The 17,731-nt window shown below is 42.0% G+C and overlaps 2 protein-coding genes across 2 annotated transcripts in view; both read left to right on the top strand.

The window, feature by feature from the left end:
• LOC118428056 (filamin-A-like) overlaps positions 1-12,416 on the top strand; it is a 30,679-nt gene extending 18,263 nt beyond the window's left edge. The window contains exons 7-25 of the mRNA XM_035838019.1: positions 2,185-2,265; positions 2,721-2,858; positions 3,361-3,534; positions 3,853-4,014; positions 4,291-4,371; positions 4,636-4,779; positions 5,137-5,304; positions 5,551-5,706; positions 6,057-6,140; positions 6,491-6,628; positions 7,106-7,282; positions 7,598-7,999; positions 9,199-9,333; positions 9,669-9,791; positions 10,369-10,518; positions 10,883-10,987; positions 11,362-11,541; positions 11,810-11,920; positions 12,188-12,416. Of these exons, the coding sequence (XP_035693912.1) occupies positions 2,185-2,265; positions 2,721-2,858; positions 3,361-3,534; positions 3,853-4,014; positions 4,291-4,371; positions 4,636-4,779; positions 5,137-5,304; positions 5,551-5,706; positions 6,057-6,140; positions 6,491-6,628; positions 7,106-7,282; positions 7,598-7,999; positions 9,199-9,333; positions 9,669-9,791; positions 10,369-10,518; positions 10,883-10,987; positions 11,362-11,541; positions 11,810-11,920; positions 12,188-12,405 (2,927 nt within the window). The 3' untranslated portion in view covers positions 12,406-12,416. The remainder of the gene's footprint in view (positions 1-2,184; positions 2,266-2,720; positions 2,859-3,360; positions 3,535-3,852; positions 4,015-4,290; positions 4,372-4,635; positions 4,780-5,136; positions 5,305-5,550; positions 5,707-6,056; positions 6,141-6,490; positions 6,629-7,105; positions 7,283-7,597; positions 8,000-9,198; positions 9,334-9,668; positions 9,792-10,368; positions 10,519-10,882; positions 10,988-11,361; positions 11,542-11,809; positions 11,921-12,187) is intronic.
• Positions 12,417-13,080: 664 nt separating this feature from the next.
• On the top strand, positions 13,081-16,609 carry LOC118428055 (filamin-A-like). The gene is made up of 4 exons (XM_035838018.1): positions 13,081-13,093; positions 13,155-13,304; positions 13,619-13,807; positions 15,684-16,609. Exons 1-4 carry the CDS (start codon positions 13,081-13,083, stop codon positions 15,914-15,916), a joined length of 585 nt encoding a protein of 194 aa, XP_035693911.1. The 3' UTR covers positions 15,917-16,609.
• Positions 16,610-17,731: the final 1,122 nt, after the last annotated feature.

Below are 17,731 nucleotides of genomic sequence, written 5' to 3'. Positions count from 1 at the left end.
TTCGTGAGGCTACAGCAATCCGGACGTCCTTGGTTGGTCCCCCATCCAAGCACTGTCCGGACCGCGCGTTGCTTAACTTCCGAGATAGAGGGATCGGGTGTACCAACGCGCCACGCGGCCGTAAATAAACTTAAGCTAGGTAATGTCACTGGCTCATGATTACACAAGGTGACTACACCCATGGTATTTGTCGGGTAAGAGGGCGGAAAACTATAATTATGATCGCTTTTGTTCATTTGCATATTTTGGGGTACGGCTCGAGGTCGATGGCTTGAACCATGTCAATGACTCGAACCGGGTTTGACTGATTAGCCAGTTCGCCTACTCGTGCCATGAATAGAATAGCTTCATCATCTTAATATTTCACACAAAAGACCCGGAGTGACATACCCTGAGGCGGTACATTCCTAGGATCCTTCGTGAGTGTCCCCCCGAATACATGTTCGATGATATCATAGCTGATAGCACGTCATGATATAGGCGTACACTATCTTGTCAAAACAAAGTTAGACCTTTCCCGATTGTTGTGAAAGCAGTCTGTCGACATTTGTGAGTATAGGGTCTTTATCTATATCTGTGGGAGAATAGTTAGGTCAAAGGGAACATTGGTTAACATATGTTAACATTCTTAAACTCATGTGGGAGCGGAAAAGAGGTCGTAGGTCACATTTCATAGGTTAGAGGTCAACGGTATTCTATTGGAGCGTAGTGACATTGCATTACTCGCATGTAGAGTACTTCTAACTGTCTTAAAGTTACCTTTGTAATAATTTCTTGCTGTCCGTGGACAGAAATATTTTCTTGCCTCGGTAAAGAAAAATTATGGAATAGTATTTAGAGAACTGTCCTTGAGGTCGTTTGTCTGGTGACCTTGAGGTCGCTTAGTCGAAAGCAACAGCATTTATTTCAAATAGAAAACTTTTTGTACAGAATTGTCAACCAAACAGTCCTCTATTTTTACTTGAAATTTAATGATTGTTTACGTACATTAACTATATAATTATACATGTTAGACAACTGAAAGACAACTACTTGTTCAACCTTCTTTGCTTTTCCCACGAGTCTAATGTACCAGGTCGGACGGGTTATCATGGCTGGCAGGTCACACTGACACTCCACGTTTTTGTTCTCGTGAATCCTACATTATCTGCTCATTATTTGAATTGGATCAGACCCGACTTTCCACAAAGCTCGATAATTGTTATCATGGCCCCATTAGAAACCTTAAAACGAAATGAAGTAGAGCATAGCAGATCAGTACCACTGGCTTTATGGTCTCAGAGATTTCCCTTGGTATTAGTTTAGTTTTACAGTGGTAGTCTGACACATATTTTGGAGCACTGAAAAACATAGCCTTCCTCAACCCTACGTCACAGTGCTTATTGTCGTCAGGCGGTTATGTCTCCTTAAAAAGGTCAGTGACACGTATTTAACTGGAAGCCATTATTTGATAGGGCGTCTACCACAAACTGTGTGTGCTGTTTACTAGTACTATATTAAGAAAAAGACACTGTAAAGCTAATGTTTTATGTGAAACAATCCCTCATCAAAAGTGCTGACTTTGGACAGCTGACTTGAGGTACACATGAGCTGCTTGTAGAAATGAAGGTATAAGGAAAGGCATTTGAATTGGTGGGTTAAGATTGCATACAGATTAGTCAGACTATGATGTTAGGATGTCGTATATATACTAAATTCTAACATCCACAATGTACAATTATTGAACTTTGAAGATTATGCGTCACTGTAATTGTAAGCGTCTGGTATGATACTTCTGAATCAATACCCCCCTCCCCTTGTCGATGGTGATACCATTTAGCTGGGCCGGGGGGGGGGGGGCAAATTTGACTTGCCACATGTCAACCGTACTATGCAAAAAATCGGAATATGAAATCATATGAATCTATTTTATGCCAGGCGTTCGTATAATGTCAAAAATCGATTCTTTGTAAGACTTCTATGCCGAATTGCTTAAGAGCAATTTTGAAATCACAGTCTACAGTATTTCATATGACATATAGGGACTTGCAATACTAGTAAGGATAGAATTACGTAGGATATTAGTAAGAATGTAGCGCCCGGTCACCTTTCTAAGAAACTGTTTTGTCAACAATATCGTTTAAGTCACATCTTCATTTACTTTAATCTTTGTGATTTTCTTGACCTAATCTTGTTGTCCAACAGGTCCTTCTGGTCTGAACGTCCCTTGTGGTTTCACGGGGTCACGTGACAAGCTCGTCATACAGTACACTCCCGAGGAAGTTGGTAAGAAGTCACTTTGTTTTATTTTTCTTCAGTGATAAGTTCATCACAATTCACTTCTTGTCCTTAGCTCAGTTACAGTATACATAAAATGAATGCAACCAGTGATAATGTAGGAGATGAGAATATGTGGCTACACTTTTTTCAGATTCTTAATGTCTGAATCTAAACTTCGTGGGTCTGACTCTCTTTCCCTCAATTGCCATATGAGCAATGACGATGGCAAAGATATATAAAATATATAAATATATAATATATATCAAAGTGCTTAAAGAATTACAAAAACTTTGCATGTGTACCACCAATCCACCATAATGATGACACACAAGGTTTGCAGAAATTACAAGCTTTAGTCACTGAAATGACTGTCTTCAGCTTCAGTTGGTGAATAACCATTAATTACCTTGTAGTGTAAAACAGAGCCACTGATGCGATATTCTTGTGTATTCATCTTGAAGGGTCCCACAGCATCGCTATTATGGCGGATGGAGTTTCCCTACCCGGCAGTCCTTTCGCCACGAATGTCTATGACCCGACAAGGGTTACAGTGGATGTTCCAAGTTACGGGAGAGTTGGACAGGAAGTCACCTGTACGGGTAAGGACCTACTTATATTCAGGGTATTGGGATATTGTTGAGTTCTTAGCCCAATGTGTGTTGATCGAATTATTACAAAGTCTGCATAACATTCCTTTGTTTTACTCTCTTCACAAAATTAATGATGAAAATCGTATTCCATTTGGTAGAGATGTAAAACAAACTATTCTCTTTCATAGTGCGGTACCTTATGCAATACTATTGCCTTACTAGCCTCTACCTGGCTCCGTGGATCGGTAGAATCATTGTGAGGAAACATACTCTTCTGGCCGGCTAACTCCCCTAGCGTACTATAGACTCTATTTGTCGAATTTCTACAATTAGACCACCGATCCACGAAGCCTGGTAGAGGCTATTGCCTTACGACAAGATGCAAGCAAAGGAAGTTAAATAAAAAAGGCAACACATGTGTGCTTCCAGTCCTTACAGTCATGACAGCATGCAGTCGACACGTTAACTGTTTACTCTACTTCTAGTCACCAATTAAATCGTTCTTTCCCAGTGATGACAACATACGCTGGAGAAGGCGACGTAGAGGCGGAGGTCTCGAGCGGGGACGGCACCACGCCTTGTGACGTGTACAGGCAGGGAGAAGACAAATTCCTCGTGACCTTCACGCCAAAGTCAATGTCACCACATGACGTCGTCGTCAAGTTCAATGGCTCGCTTGTGCCAGGTAACTGCTGTCTTCGTTTTCCTTGTGCCATTCGAAATTTGTAGAAAGGCGTAACATGTCTCCAACACTATTTGAAAAGTGGGTCTGTCTTTTTCTCTAGCCTTCCTCGGGTAGAATAGCCGACTACCTCTGCCACGAGAGTCTTTTGTATGAACACGTTCAGTCAGTCAATTGTGTTAGAAAGCCTGTAGCGCCTCTCGTCTCTATATGTGGGCTCTGGTGTAGTTACCCAAATTACATGTATGACTTCACTTGGTTGGGTGGCTAGTTGGTTGGTTTGTTAGGTAGTTTTCTTAACTACATTTTTCACCTACACAGGCAATCCGTTCCGCTGCGTCGTGACGTTTGTTGACGTCAGCAAGGTGACCGTTTCCGGTGACGGCATCGAGGACGTCCGTCCGCTTCCGGTGGGAAAACCCACGAGCTTTTTCGTCAACACTGATGACGCAGGGGTGGCCATGCTGCAGGTGGACGTCACAGGTGAGTTTCGTCATTGTTTTTGTTTGTCTATTACCTTGTTTTACCAAGAAGTTCTTGGTTTTACATTTTGATCTCCTTTTTTTTTGCTTTTGTATGTTTGTAACCTTTTTTAATGGTGCGTATCCTCTTAACGCTATATAGATTCTGTGCTTGGAGCTTACGCTTTTTATCTAACGCTCTACTATAGCAACGTGAATAGACCAGCTCATCGCCACCATCCCATGTAAAAATATGATTGATTGACTTCATATGATGATGTTTTTGTGCTTCATCCAGGTCCAGGTTTTGATGACGTGGAAGCAGCAGTATCTCCGCAAGACGATTATCATATCGTAGAATATACACCTGTGGATGTGGGTAAGTTCATATTATACTTATTGCTCCTTTTGTTGAGAAACTCCAATACTTTGCAATGTTTGAATCAGGTATAGTTAGTCACTCTGTAGTGAATAAATGTACATAACATAAGCAAATGTATGACAGAAAATTACATTGCTTTCTGTAAAAACACTCGTGTTCTAATACATATTGCATTTTTCTCTTATATATCAGGCACCCTTCAATTTTTCATACTCATCCTAATGCTTTGAAGGATACCAAGTTTGCTTTACCTGTCCACAGGTGAACACCGGATCAAGATTACTTACGACGGGAAGGAGATCGAGGGAAGCCCCTTCAAGACATGGACGTATGACGTCAGCAAAATCAATGTGCTCTTAGGAGGAGATAAAAAAGCTAAACTGAACGAGAAGATGTCATTTCTGGGTAAGACAGAAACGATGGCCTGTTCTTGCAAACTAATGGACATTCAAGTTTATACATATAAGCAGTCATGTCTTCTAAATGTCAGACCTCGTAGGCTTGAAGCTTTTAGTCGTTTGCGAATGGCAAAAATCTTTCAGTTCTGACTGTACGGTCGACATAACTATCTTAGTGTCCATACTGTTTCTATCCCACTTCGATGCTTTTCACCACTAAATATATTAGTATAAGGGAAGTGATAAGAGGAGTAAAATGGACTAGACCTATGAGGCTATCCCATAGTCTCTGTTGTCCAGTTGAATTACACTGCTTTTCTGTCATTCAAACCAAGAAGTATAAACTATGACCTGCTCCTTCCAGTTGACACCAGCCATGCAGGCGGAGGCAAGCTGGAGTGCATCATCAGAGACCCGCCCACAGAGACTCAGATGATGGACAGGGGCCTGGGACGGTATCTGGTGTCCTTCTTACCTGTGACGCCTCAGCCACACGGTGTCACCCTCAGCTTCAACAGGGTTGTGGTTCCAGGTAATAAACGTTTAATGCTTTCGGGCCATTTCAGTTCATATGTCTTAAATCTGTCTTTGCCTTAATAGAAAGTCCAAAACATCTTCGTTAGTTGATTGTTGAAGAGGTCGAAATCAAAGACACTTGTGTCAATGTCTTCAGACAAGATGCTGCATCATACGTAACATTTCATCTTTTTTGTTTAGATACAAATATGAGCCCGTGTATGAAACAAGATTCTCATTTTAATCTAAATGTTTAACACAGGGAGTCCCTTCAAGATCCAGGTGGTTGATGCCCGGAGAGCGACAGCTTCAGGAGACGGACTACAGTTGGCACCCATCAACAACGAGGCAGTGTTCGTGGTGGACACGGCTCGTGCAGGAGGGGCCAGCGCTAAGGACATAGAGGCCAGGGTTACCAGTAAGTGATCATCATTTTTTAAGGATTCTGCTCAGCGCAATGCCATTGACCACTTCTAGGCTAAACTACACTCCCTGTAGCAGCATCTCTTCCCCCGACGTCAGAAACATCGAGCTTCGGCAAGTTCAACAAACTGGCTCAATAGGCGAAGCAGGGGTTACTAAGGCTGCTCGGAAATTTCTCATAGTCCTTTACAAAACATTATTTGCATCCCTGTCCAAGTGTTCAGGTAAGGTACCGACTTCTAGTTCCCCTGGTTACGGATTGTCAGGAAGCACTGGCTACTGCTTCATCATAAACTTGGTTTCTTCTAGCTTGTTTGCTTTTAATCAACACTATTTGTTCCTCAGGTCCGAGCCGAGCTACAGTGCCATGTAAAGTACGTGACAGCGGTGTGGGGGACTTCACGTGCCATTTCACGCCCACAGAAATAGGTAAGAAATTAAGTATCGATGCTTCTACTTCCAAGGAACCGCCTGCAAGGAAACGTCCATGAAAAAGACAGAGATAGCCAGCGGATAAGACGGAAAGATAGCATTTGCAAATGGACAAGCATGACTCTAAGCCAAACACTAAGAAGAAAACTGAAAGGGTGGAGAAAACTGGGTTTTAGATCTTCTGCGGTGCCCCAATAGTCAAGTAGTAAGAATAAGTAAAACTTCCAGATTATGTACCGGATTTTCTTGTCATACAGTATCGCTGACTTAATTTCATTGCAGATAACATATTACATGTTAAACATTCATCTTACCTCGATTGTGGGTGTTTATCTTGTATCCTACAGGTCCACACATCATCGTCGTCACGGTACTGAGAGAGAGCATTGACGGCAGCCCCTTCACCTGCCAGACCTTCGACCTCAGCAAGGTCAAGGTGGGGCCCATCCAGGATACAACCGCGGGGCAGGAGATGAGCTTCTGGGGTAAGGGACGCTTCATTACCCACTCCAATGGGGATGGTATAATTATACGCTATGTAGGGTTACATCCAGCGAGCCATTCCTCTAGTCATTTAATGAGGGTGAAATATGTCACTGCACAGAAACTTATCAGTCCTGACGGTTCTGTGCGTAGTCCAGAGTCTAGCAAGATGGAGTTCGATTCCCAACTGTTTTCGCTTTACTAAGATGCAGCTACGTATACCTGACAAGGCTGTGGTCTTCTGCTTGCTGCGACTTATCGAAAAGAGCAAAGGCAATTTTTCCACAATACATTGAATCTTCAACTGTCTATCACAACTGTTATTGTTCTGATAGAAAAAAAAGCTTCATGAGTGTTCACAGACTACACTAAGCCTGACTGTACAGTGTCAGTCGCATATCTTTCCCCGTCGTAATTTGTATTTTTGTGAAAATAACTAGCTGAATATAAAGACACTTGTCTATTTCCCGATTCCACAGTCCAGACGGCCGCTGTGGGTAAGGGCGCCCCCACCGTTGAGATCACCTGTGCGGGAAGGTCGTTCCCGTGTCACGTGAAGACGCCCCCTGGCGGCACCAAACACACCTGCCACTTCCAGCCCAAAGTCGCGGGGTCGCACGAAGCTGTGGTCAGATTCAATGGCTTCGAAGTTGAAGGTAATGATACAAGCATTTCTGTCACAAATTGGAAACATATGGACTCCAATCATCACCAGCCTTAAGGCCCTTCCTGAAGAGTGACACATTTCATGTAATCATACGGACACATACATTGAGAATACTTCCATCCAACGTAGGGCGTTATACGTTGATAAGAACTTAAGATTGAACCAGCAAGCAAGCATATTAAAGATGCTAAGTCTACGTATCAACGCACAGTGAACTAATGATGGTTGGTAAAGACGATTCATAGTATTGCAACATCTCATCTTCGTATATTATAAGACACCTGTTTCGATTCCTTACTTGCAGGAAGCCCATTTGCGTTCGAAGTCAGACCAGGCCAGAGCTACAACACCACCATAGAAGTCCAGAGTCCGACGATATACCCGCAAGACGACGCAGTCATTCCCAGCAGGCCAAAGTCCCTTCAGATGAGACCCGAACATCCTCCTCTGGGCCGAAGACAATCCGAACCCCTCAGTCCAACACGATTCGAACCGAACAGTTCGAACCGATTCGAACCGAACAGTTCGAACCGATTCGAACCGAACAGCCCGACACGACAGGAGCCGAACAGTCCTCGGAGACCCCAGCCGTTGAGCCCGAGACGGTCCGAACCGATCGCGGCGCTCTACGCGGCAAGAAACCCTCCTGCCCACACGCCGACAAGCCCGGGCGCGTTTACCATCCCAGAACCTGACTATTGGAGAGGTAACATCTGCCTGCCTTTTTCATATATGATCGTAATATCTTAATTTTTCATCCAGTATAAGTGATAAATCCACCATATTTTCAACTAATCTGTCTTTTTAAAAATACAGGCTCAATATACATATGGTAGGTGGCTTTGGTTAACAACATACCTGAAATAGTTGGAGGACTTGGTTAAAAGTTGCAGATGAGCAGTCCTTAGATTGACATAAAGAAAGTTTGAATCTCTAGATGCATTGTGTTAACTACAAATAAAGCTTTCATTCTAGCCCTTATCATTCAGTCATCCATGAAACATTCAAAATTGATTGCAGTCAGCTTTGGTTGGAAATCGTAGACAGTTCACCTAATACCCGCCTCACATTATATACGATCTTCGGACGTACTTCGCGATCGCAGGAAGTTCGGCTGATTTTAAGATCTTAAGATGGTCTTGCGTATTTTTCGCCCAAAACCTGTTCCCCTCACATATAAGCGAGCCTCGTGCGATTGACGGTGAATAAATCTATGATAATGAACCTCCCATGACCTCTTGCACGCGGACAAGGGAATACAAAACGTTCCTCAAAAAAGGCAAGAGATCAATAAATGTTGCTTAGTTTGTTGTCGGAATCTTTTTAACCAATGAATGGAATGCGCGGGCATAATAGAAATGACACAAGAAAGGAAAGTGTGTCACAAAGCCAGCCTACATACTGCCACAGGGGCCACAATGTTAGAATTACCCTCACATTCCCAGAAATTCAATATTTGTAAACAATCGGAAGTCGGGTGAACGTCGCCCGAACGTCGCCCGACTGACGGGCGTTCGCCATCCGATTTGCGTTCGATGATCGCCTATCGGTCTTCAATCGTTGGATTGACGCAAGACTATTGACCGATACCCTTGCGAGGTACGCACGATTTGCACGCACGATCTGCGACTCGGTAACGAGCTCTGCGATCTTGGAGATCTCCTGCGACTTGTCGCTTATGTTAAGAACATGTTTCGCTGCACCGCAACCGTCGTAAGACTCCTGAAAATTGCCGGCGATCCCTAAAAGTCGCAAGATGATCGTGAGAACACCGGACGTCTTACTCACGAAAATGTCATTTAGAGCTCGTAAACTAGTCTTCCGATCGAATCGCGCCTAATGTGAGGCGGGTATAAGGAATTGTATCAAAACTTTTTAAGCTGACATTTTCCATGTACTTTCTAGACCAAGACATTCAACCCAAAGAGAAGATCGCCGCCTACGGACAAGGGCTGAAGAGGGCGGTGGAGGGAAAGATATCAGAGTTTGTTGTGGACACGACTGGCCATCCGAGGTCGTCTCTAGAGATCCAAGTGTTCGGTACGGCTTTTCGTCTACTCCTTCTTTACCCTGTCCGCGGAGCTCTCTGTATCTAAACCTTGCAGACTTTTAACTAACAAACACACATTTTACTCAATCGGCATAGGGTGGACATTCCCTTTTATTGCCTTATTAATTAATCCCATCACTCAATCACTTACATTTCATTTCATTGCACCTGTATTGTTACGGACTCCAGGAAGAATAGTGGAACGATATATTACGTTATTACTAACAGAGATCCAAATGAAACAAACAAAAACTCACGTATTCATTCATTCATCCAACCAACCCTTCATTTATTTATTCATCCTAATCGTTGTACTTTTTACCAGGTCCCAGCACGATGATCCCGTGCACAGTAGACCGACGCGGCGACAAGCACTACGCCTCCTACACTCCACGGCAGGTCGGAGCCTACAAGATACACGCCAAGTATGGCGGGCAGGAAATAGACGGTAAGGGTACTGTTACATATAGGTCGTTCGATCGTCGTACGATTTTGATGCCATAGGATTTTCAAGCAGGCTGTGGCAGAATCAACCACCGACATGGATCCAAAACAGCATTTTGTGTACCAAGACAGTTGAACTTTGCAGCAGGAGACATTTTGTCCTCCAAAAATTCCAAAGTAAACTGACATTCTTGCACGGACTTTTGATACCCAATAAACACTGAAGTGTAGATATCTCGTTCCGCAGTAAGTCTAATACTGAAATACATCTTAATTCTAATGTTTGTTTTTTCAGGATTCTACATACCTAGCTAACTATATCCTAATAACTAATTTGGAAGAATTCAGTCCTAACCGTTGTCATATTTTGTGTGAACGTCTTATTTGCCTTCTTCTTTACCAAGCAAATGCTGCTAAGTGAAAGTTTATGGCAAATTCGTATCCGTATGATAACAAGTGAACAACAATTGATAACGGTGTACAATCATATTAAAGACAGTAAATATAACCTCTTTAGACGGGCAATAAAGATAAAACGACGCTCCTGGTTTACTATAACTTTCGGACTTTGCCAACTACAGGAAGCCCTTTCCAAGTGACCGTGGTGAACCCTAAGAAAGTGGAGCTTCTAGGTGACTGGCGAGCGCTGATGGGGAACACCAACCGTCTGTCTCTAACTGTAGACGAGCAGTTCACCTTTCCCTTCAACGTGCAAGACGCCGGTCCTGGTGGTAAGGGTCCTTACAAGAACTTTTCCTTAAAAGAGGGTTAAATCTCCTTTATTAAAAACTATTAAGATCAATTTCATTGTTCTTGAAGTTGAACGGAGTGTTGTGTTTTAGTCACTAAGAGGTGACAAGAATAAATTTGCTGTATCATCACTTGATTGTCAATTTTGCCCCAAGAAATTATTAATGAATGCTTAAATTATAAGACACATCATCCGTAACTGATGTATCTTAATCAGTACTCATATGTTATATGTAAGACTCAAATTACTTCTATCTAAGCCCTTTTCTAATATCTTGTCGCTGCTGTTTTAGGGTAATATATTTGGATTGATATTTTACCCTTTTGCTACCTGTTCACTTGCAGGTGTTCTAGACGCTGTAGTCCAAGGACCTTCCCGAGAAGTCAGAGCCAAAACGGTTCAGAAAAACAACGGGAGACAATACGTCACGTTCATTCCAAAAGAAGAAGGTACTTAAAGTTGAACCACGTGTAATCATTATTCACTTAAGGATCGATTGTTTTCATATTTTGATGTATAAACGATATATTCTGCTCAGTTCTATTGAGTTATGTAGCGATTCAGGAGTAGGTTCATAGGTTATAAGAAGCTATTCTTTGTATGGTCTATGGGCAAACAAAATGATGCAAAATAACACATTGAGGTCCATAAGTCAATACACTCCTCGTCTTCGATCTATAATGGCCGCCGGGTGAGAATGGTGTATTAAATTGACTTCATGACCAGAAATAGTAGCTCTGCTTACCTGTTAGAAATAAATAGAATCTTATTCAAGTTGAGTCATCGATGTAAAACTGACAATGACTTTTGTGGTTTTGTGTAGGTGAACATGTTATACAACTTCGATGGCTGGACTTCGAGCTCCCCTGCAGTCCAATCTACGGTGACGCCAGGGGGTACCGATCCGACCCGAGCAAGGTGGTCGTGAGTGGTTCGGGTATTCGGGAAGCCTTCGTGAACGAAGTGGCGGAATTTGTGGTTGATGGAAGCGACGCTGGATCAGGTACATACGTGTGTTGATAACACGTCTACGTTATTATTTTCGTATCTAACCAAGTACAGAAAACAATCAGAGCTTGTATAATATCATCATTGAATTGTCCTGATACTACCGCTTAAATTACGATATGTTCATAGTCTTGTGAAAAATACTTGTAATCTTTGGTTTGGATAGATTGAGTGATGTACCTACATCTACACAATAAGACTGATGACAGTTTTTATTTTATAGTTAACGAATAGATATAATAAATCCATTGTTTCTATGCCAGGTGAACCAATGTGTGTGTTGAGAGGACGGGAAGAGGAGGTGGAAGTCACCCTCATGCCCTTCCCTCAGAAAAGGGACAAGTACAGGGCCTTGTACTGTGCTGAAAAACAAGGTATACCACTCGTTCTTGCCACATCATACAATATCTGATTATGACAGCCTAGGCCGTAGTACTAGTAATGATAACTTATAGGTAAAGGTTTACCTGTGGGCATTGTTGTCCATCCGATACTGTAATCATTTCTATTCTATTAATTTCATTAATGAGGGAAACGTTTAATTACGCATTTTTACTACCAGAGTCTATGTATCTATGCAAGCTTTAAAAAAGTGTAAATCGTCATATGGTCTAAGAATGGCTTCCCATTCCTATTACTAGGGTCTTACCGACTCCACGTTACCTGGGACGAAGCTGAGGTCCGCGGTTCTCCCTTCAAGATCAACGTGAAGAAGACGATAGACGTGAGCAGAGTCCGGTTCTCAGGCATCACAGGAGCCGTGCTGGGCAGCACCATCCGCGCTACCATAGACCCACGGGACGCTGGGGCAGGGGGTAAGGACAAGAGTTTTTACAGCAAAAACATACTATTAGGATGAAATGTTGCATGTTTACAGTGAAATGTCATTGCAAAACGTTCTAAGCATGAAAAAACGGGAGTTCTAGGAACAGTAGAACAGGAGTTCTAATAAACATATAACAGAGGTTCTAAGGAATATAGAACACATGCTTTCTAAGAAACATGGAACATGAGTTCTAAGGAACATAATATATAGAGCACAAGCTTTCTAAGAAACAGGAGTGCGCCAAAAAGCAGTTACTTAAGAAACTGGGTATGGTTTGGAAACGATCAGGCGTTTCAGACACCATCCGATGTCTTTCCCTCAGTGAAAAAGAACATCATAGAACAGGAGTATCACCTAAAAATGGAATAAGAGTTATGAGAAGAATAAAACAGCATTCAATTTTACAGATTGAGAATCAAGCCATAGATGTTCATAGATATCTGTGTTGTTTGCCATTTGGTATATTGGGTCAGCCCCACTCCCTGGAGATCTTGAGCATTTAGCAATGCTGACACATGGTACACCCCTATCAGTATGATGGATGTGTCCCACAGCTCGCTCAATCTAAACCTAACCTCACGCAACATCCCCATCAAAAACCATCACGTTTTTTCTCCGACACTCTGTTAACGTTGCACATTTGATCGGGTGCAAAGAAACTAACTGAACCAAATGTTTACCAACTATTTCTAACATGGTGGTGTGACTATGACGACATATAGTAAGTCGTTTCAAGATATGTCAGTTTTAATGTGTAATATAACGTTAATTGTACTTTCCAGGCCTGCTTCAGGCGCGTTGTTTAGGACCGAACGGAAAGGCAGATGTTCAGCTGACAGAGAAGGAAGATGGCGTCTACCTGATGAAGATTCGGGCAAAGGAAGCTGGGAAACATGAACTTGACATCAAATATAATGGAGAGAAAATTACAGGTAAAAACTACTTTGATCATAAACCTGGACAATAACATGATAATCAAAGTCTCTAACAAACCGATTGTATGCGCATGTGTACAGAGTTTTTGTACTGTGCTGAAAAACAAGGTATACCAGCCTTTCTTGTGACATCATACATTCGTACATCGTACATGTGTACATTTTTAGCTAAATGTATATCGTAACTGATGTGTTTGGCAAGTGGGAAAGGCTTGGCCCGAGAAGTGAACGATAGAATTGTCCTTAAAATCATTACAAGCGTTTTTGTGAGCAGTGGTTAATTTTTCTTTTAAATTGTCGTCATTCAACAGGCAGCCCGTTTGCAGTAGACATCGCCCCTGTCCCGACCAGTTCAGGAGGTCCCGATGCCAAAAAGGTGACGGCGTTCGGACCGGGGCTGAAGCACGGCGTCCTCGGCTCCTGGCGGGGGAACTTCCTGGTGCACACGGCAGGGGCGGGGCCCGGCAAGCTGCAGATCAAGGTGGACGGGCCCAAACCTGGTAAGGAGGGGAGAACACAAGTTATTAGTTTGCATTGCACTTACTCACCCACTGGCTCACACTCACTCACTCACTCACTCACTCACTCATCCCTTTGACAGTGGTTCGCCACCGTTTGCATTGCATTGTTTAGAATCTATGTGTAGACTGTACTAGATTAATGTAACTAGGCAGTAGACGTCATAAATAGCGCTTCGCCTTACGTTATACTTCTACATATTTTTGCCTTTTTTTTTTATTGATATTCTCCATATACATATGGAGGGTATGGCGAAACAGGTGTCAAAGACGCCTTTTCAAAGCCACCATACCGTTGGCTTTGTTGTTCGGAGTTTCCATCTCCTAGGAGGACTTCCGACCAAGGATGTAAGGGGTTCCTCCTACCCCTGACTCGTGTATCATGGCGGGTGCGTCATGCCCGAACATGCCCCTATGGCCTGTCACCACAACAAAGGCCTGTCACTGCCACTAGCCGCAGCTATGTACTCATTTACACCTGAGATAGGTGAGGAAAGTCGTGTAAAGTGCCTTTCCCAAGGGCACAAGATCGGTGACACGGTAAGCGGATTTGAACCCGGGACCTCTCGGGCCTGAGACCAACGCGCTCCCGATCGTGCCACGCGGTCCCATAAAATCTTACTTGACTTGATATATAGGGGGAGCAAAGGGAAAGAGATAGAGGTGGATGCAGCCAGTTTACATTGACTCATTCAAAATCATGTTGATGTGTTGTTAAGAATGAAGCATTTTTCTTTCCATGGCCATTTCAGGTCTTCTTGACAACAATACTGTCACAGTTACGCTAATTAGTATTGGGTCTTTTGAAGAAGAATCGGTGTTTATCTACATTTGCGTTGTGTGGGTTGTCACTTCTTACGATACATTGACATCTGCTTACGGCATCGAGTCTCTTAAAGTATATTTTACTCGAGCAAAGAAATTATATTAAGTGCATTAAGTCATTTCATAAGGCATCCTATCTAGAGCATTCAATACACCTTTCTCACGCGGCGGCCATGATAGATCTAAAACGAGTTCAATGTGGCAAACAAAAGGCTGTCCATCATAATTAGCAGTTCGACCAATGGTAGCCTGCCATTAGGAAATCGACCAATAAGTGAATGGCTGCAAATTCGTTAAAAATTTGCATTATTATGTTTTTATTTTGCATCTCTTAAGGGACTATGGGGTCAGTCTACACTACTCTAAATTGCTACATCTTTCGGTGCATAACACTTCTTGTAATATTTATTATTCTATCTTATATCATGAAAATTTGTGTGGTTTGGGGGAAAACTAAATGGGACCTGATTTTAGAAATAAGTTTTGTCTGTTTGCCTCATTGACCTCTTCTTCGATCTATCATGGCCGCCGCGTGAGAAAGGTGTATGACAACTGCTAACCTTGACAAAAATTGCGCCACCATGCGCCCAAGCCAACGCACACACGTACCCCACGTCGACAGCGGTGTTTGTGTTGTCCCAGGTGGCTAATGCAACACACAAAAGAGCAGATCAAAGATTCAACAAACATCCGCCGCACACCTTGTTTCTCACCTGTTTGGAAGTAATAAGTGTAACAATGGAAAATCCACTATTACACAGAAACACTGGCGGCATTGTCACACATGATTACGGACCGAATCCTGCTACAGAAGACTTTTCAGCTGTGTCGGCAACTGTGTCCGATGTCTTTGTCAACTAAAGTGGCTTTTTGACGGTGTTCTACTTTGATTTTGAGAACCAAATTTAAAGATTACCGTCCTATTCGTAAGATCAAAGTAGTAATGTGTATACCTATTGACAAGGGAAATCATTTTTGCAGAATCTATTTTGTTTAGGTTTAAATCTTTTGACGTTTTTAAAACTTTTCCCAGGGTCGTTCAAACTAGAGTCAAGGCCGTTGCCGGAGAAGGACCGCGCAGTCGCGGTGAACTTTACCCCCAAGATGGTGGGCAAATACGTCATCGCCATCAAATGGTCGGAAGAGAACATCAACGAGAGCCCGTTTGAGGTCATCGTCTTCGGCTCTTCGGACGAGGCGAAGTCTTACGAAAAATCCCGACAGAGAAGACGGTCAACCAGGTCAAGTTTTGACAAATCAAGATAGAATGAAAAATGTAACATATTATGATAATCGCAGGATATTTAGCATAGCTTTATGAAGCATGATACATTTCTGTGACATTATCCATGTTATACAATTGTACAAAAGGTAACTATATATACTAACTCTAGAGTGCTTTGTCGGTCTGTAAAGCATTACGACAAGAAACGAACTTCCCAGAAAGCACGAAATGCTTTGTTTTTACGCAGGGTATTAATTAAAACTCATGCCTTTGAGATAAAACGGCAATATCTTAGCATACGAGTTTAATTAGTATGTCTTTTTTTACCAGTGACACATGTTGTATTTATTTTTTACCTATTTATGTAGATAATTTGCGACATAAACATCTACACAGTGTTATTATTCAGTACCAAACTATCTCCAAACATATATACCACCTGCATATAAAAACCATTGTTGTAAGTTGAAACTGTAATTTTTACTTACTAGACAGAGCTCCTTGTGACAATGGAATATCGGGCGTTGTAATCCGTAGTTATAAGTTGGAGTTGCTTATGTTGTTATGGTAGCTAAAATGCCATTCATTATTTATTCCACCCTGTATATGGCATACCAAGTCTTCAGACACCATCAGCCCATTATCGTGTATTTATTATCAAACTATAGCTATGAAATGTGCAGTATTTGTTGATTGTATGTATCCTTATTAAATTGTTTTCGTTTTAGTCTCTACATTTCAGCTTGCAATATTTTGCCAGAAGATTTTGATGTTTACTTGCGTAAGCGTAATCGTCCTTAATGACAAGTTTACTCATTGCGTGTCGTTCACATAGAATATCGCCTGGGGGCGTGACTACCAAACGACATGGCCGTATGCAGTCATGTGAAACACATTTCATACCAATTAAACATTCATACCTGCAAGCAACAAACTGCATGGATACAACCAAGAAAGGGTACCTACAACATTAAGTGTCGTTTCCAACGGCTATGTAACCTACATGTGGACATCAAGTCAGACCTAACTATGCAATGGCTATTAATAACAATAATTAGCAAAGAAATAAAAATTTGTATGTATTAAAATCAGTGAATCTGTGTTTTTCTGACTTTTGAGCAACGGCATAATAATTACGATTATCCAGGTGATACACTTCACAACTTATTGGGAAAACCTTCCACATTTTGATCAATTAAGTCAGCTCGAAAAGTCTGATGCGAGCGGTCCACTTAAAAAGGCTAAGTAAGTTTTTGCTAGGATTAGTAACCGAACAGACATTGTTCTTACACCTTAGCGAGACAACGTCACACAGCGCCTTTGATATCAGTGCTTTAAGCTATTCAATGCTATGTTTCAAACTATAGCCACGTGGGGAGTTTTTTCTGCAATAGAGACCGAGAAAGGTTCACACTAGTTTCCGACGATTGAAGACTACATTCGGGATACTGCATGTTTAAAAAGCAGTAAAAGAATCCATAAATTGTCAAAACCCACTTGGTGATAGCCCAATCTAAAAGGATATAGTACATTCCCCTTGAGGCATCGTCAAAAAAAGAAAGAAAGCCATCAATCATAACTGACACAGACAATTTCCGAGAAAGGAACATAATACTCGTAGTATCCGACTACCCCTACTACCATGTCTGTGCTACAAGACACAACATGTATGTTTGCAGTAAGAATCAAATTCAAGACACATTCTGACAACAAAGACGCATTGAGGAATTTTAGTAGATATTGTCTTGTGTCTTGGTATTACATTGGTAAGCGTATTTCATACAGAAGATATCTAAATATTACAATATATGGCTAATTTTCTACAAAATACATGCTTCTAGCAATGTAGCACAATC

Source organism: Branchiostoma floridae, chromosome 12 (assembly GCF_000003815.2).
Source record: "Branchiostoma floridae strain S238N-H82 chromosome 12, Bfl_VNyyK, whole genome shotgun sequence".
Classification (NCBI taxonomy): Eukaryota; Metazoa; Chordata; class Leptocardii; order Amphioxiformes; family Branchiostomatidae; genus Branchiostoma; species Branchiostoma floridae.
The sequence above is the reverse complement of the archived record's forward strand: the minus strand, read 5'-3'. Positions and strand labels throughout refer to the sequence as shown.